General features: G+C 31.7%; 1 protein-coding gene across 1 annotated transcript in view; it reads left to right on the top strand.

Moving 5' to 3' along the window:
* The window catches only part of LOC137642728 (CD109 antigen-like), a 231,099-nt gene that overhangs the window by 148,961 nt on the left and 79,638 nt on the right, over positions 1–2,500 (top strand). Inside the window, exon 6 of the mRNA XM_068375553.1 lies at positions 880–931. Coding sequence (XP_068231654.1) covers positions 880–931 — 52 coding nt within the window. The remainder of the gene's footprint in view (positions 1–879; positions 932–2,500) is intronic.

The raw sequence follows: 2,500 nt of genomic DNA, 5'->3' as shown, positions 1-2,500 counted from the left end.
ATAACATAAATCCTACATACCTCTTAGCTATTCATATAATCAGTACGCATCGCACAATTAACTAAAAGTCTCATTGTTAAATAATGGTTATGCATGAGAATGTCCATGAAATTGTAGAATTTGAAGAGAGTAGATGTTATGTTGCATAAATTATGTAATCCACGGGCTCAACACACTTAGAGAAAATTGAACCTTTTACCCTTGAAGGTGGAATCCGATCCACTCATCTCGGATATTGTCCTTAAGGTAGATTATAAAAGATTGAAGCTTTCCTCTTATTATTTTCTGATTTTGGTTTAAAGATTAAACACCGAAGGTAATGAAATAGTTAGGAAGACTCATATTCCTTTTAAATTGAAGAAAAGAGAAATGACATTGCAAAATTTCACAATTCACGGGCTTAACACACTTAAGTGAAAACTGAACCTTTTACCTTTGAAGGGGAATCGGATCCACTTAATCTGTATCGGATATTGTTCTTATGACCCCACTTAAGATAGACTATATAAGATTGAAACTTTCTTATTATTTTCTAAGTTTGCTTTGAAGATAAAAATACCGAAGGTAATAAAAGAGGAAGACTCATATTCCTTTTAATTTGAAGAAAAGAGATTTGATATTGCAAAATTTCATAATTCACGGGCTTAACACACTTAAGTGAAAACTGAACCATCTGCCCTCGAAGGTGGAATCCGATCCACTCAATCTGCATTTCCACTTGGTAGATTATAAAAGCTTGAAGCTTTCTTCTTCTTCTTTTCCAAGTCTGCTTGGAAGAGGAGAATACCAAAGGTAACAGAATCGTTTAGAAAGACTCATTCCTTTTCTCGAAGTTGTTCGAACCTAAATCGATAATTATCCTTTTTCTCTTCCGAACAGGATCCCCGGGGGCGTAAAATGAGACGCTGGCCCTCACATCAAACTGGTCACGGTGAGTTCTTTAAAACGGTTACACTATATTTGTGTGGCCGTAGCTTTTTTATATTCAGTTATTTACTTGACATTTCATTTATCTTTTTATCTATCGATTATCTATGATATTGTTTTGTATTTATTCTTGAAAGAATTTAAAATTACCACTTATGGCTGCATTTTTTTTATCTAGTTATTTACTTAACATATCACTTTTTATCCGCCAGTTATCTATCTATCTATCTATCTATCTATCTATCTATATATATATATATATATATATATATATATATAATATATATATATATATATATATATATATATATATATATATATGAACATATATCACAAGCACATATATATTATTTTGTATTTATCTTGAAAGAATTTGAAATTACTACTTCTGAATCTGCCATTGTTTTTCCAATGATATTTATTCTTTTCAGCTCAATTTACGGATTTACTTGCTAGTAAACATACATTTTTTTATTCATGTATTTACTTATTTATTTTGCTTATCATTGTTGTACGTTGCTTTGATGCGTCTCCTTTTTCTTATTTTTGTTTGAAAACATTGGAAGTTACAACTTAATCTTGATATTCTTCTATTTACGAATGTTCATTTTTATTTATTGTCATTGCTATCCACATGTTCTCTTCATTCCCTTGTGTAGAATTGCTTGCAAACAACTGAAGCCGCAGATCAATTGAACAGTTTTTTATTCTGTGTCAAAAATATGCAAGTCTGTCTGTCTGTAGGAAAATACGCAAAGAAAATTTAATAAAAAATGTTGTGGGAGAGAGCAAACTTAGTATTCATATCTATTTGGTCTTTTCGTTTTTCTTAAAGATTACAGCACTAACTAAGTCTCGTTGTACTTAAATTAATGTATTATTGTATATGCCTAAACATGTCGAAAATTTAATCAAAATAAATTCAATATAATAAGCTAACTAATAACAATATGAACTGAATATCCAGAAAGAATTAATGCCAAACATTTATCAGATACTGAAATCATTAGCACTGATATGAAAATCATCTTTGTAATAACTAACTCATCTTTGTTTGACAAGAAAAGAACATTAAGTGATATGTTACGGCTAGCACAACAACAACAACAACAAAAATACACCTATTTCTAGTCCACTGCAGAACAAAGGCCTCAGATATGTCTTTATTCATGTCTGGGTTGGGCCGTTTTTCATCACCACGCTGGCAACTGCGGATTGGTGATGGTGGGAGACTTTTGTCTGTTTGCTCACAACAAACCAACCTAGTATGGGTGGCCCTGACAAGTACAGCTTTGCTGATCATAACGGTACACAAACCCTTTCACTACGTTAAGGTATCCCCGCACAATATGGTTTACTTAACGTCGAAATATTTCAGCACCTGACTTTGACGCATGTTCAATTTGATCACAATGACCTTTTATTTACTCAGTCCATTTGTTATTATTGTGATTAGATAGATTAGATATCTGGAAAATGTTTATAAGAAAAAGAACTAAGGACGAAGAAGGAAAACTATTGTATAGTGCCCATAGGTTACGCCGCACAAGAAAAAGAACATTATGATTAAATA

This window comes from Palaemon carinicauda, chromosome 6 (genome assembly GCF_036898095.1).
Source record: "Palaemon carinicauda isolate YSFRI2023 chromosome 6, ASM3689809v2, whole genome shotgun sequence".
Classification (NCBI taxonomy): Eukaryota; Metazoa; Arthropoda; class Malacostraca; order Decapoda; family Palaemonidae; genus Palaemon; species Palaemon carinicauda.
This window is presented reverse-complemented; position numbering and strand designations above follow the sequence as displayed.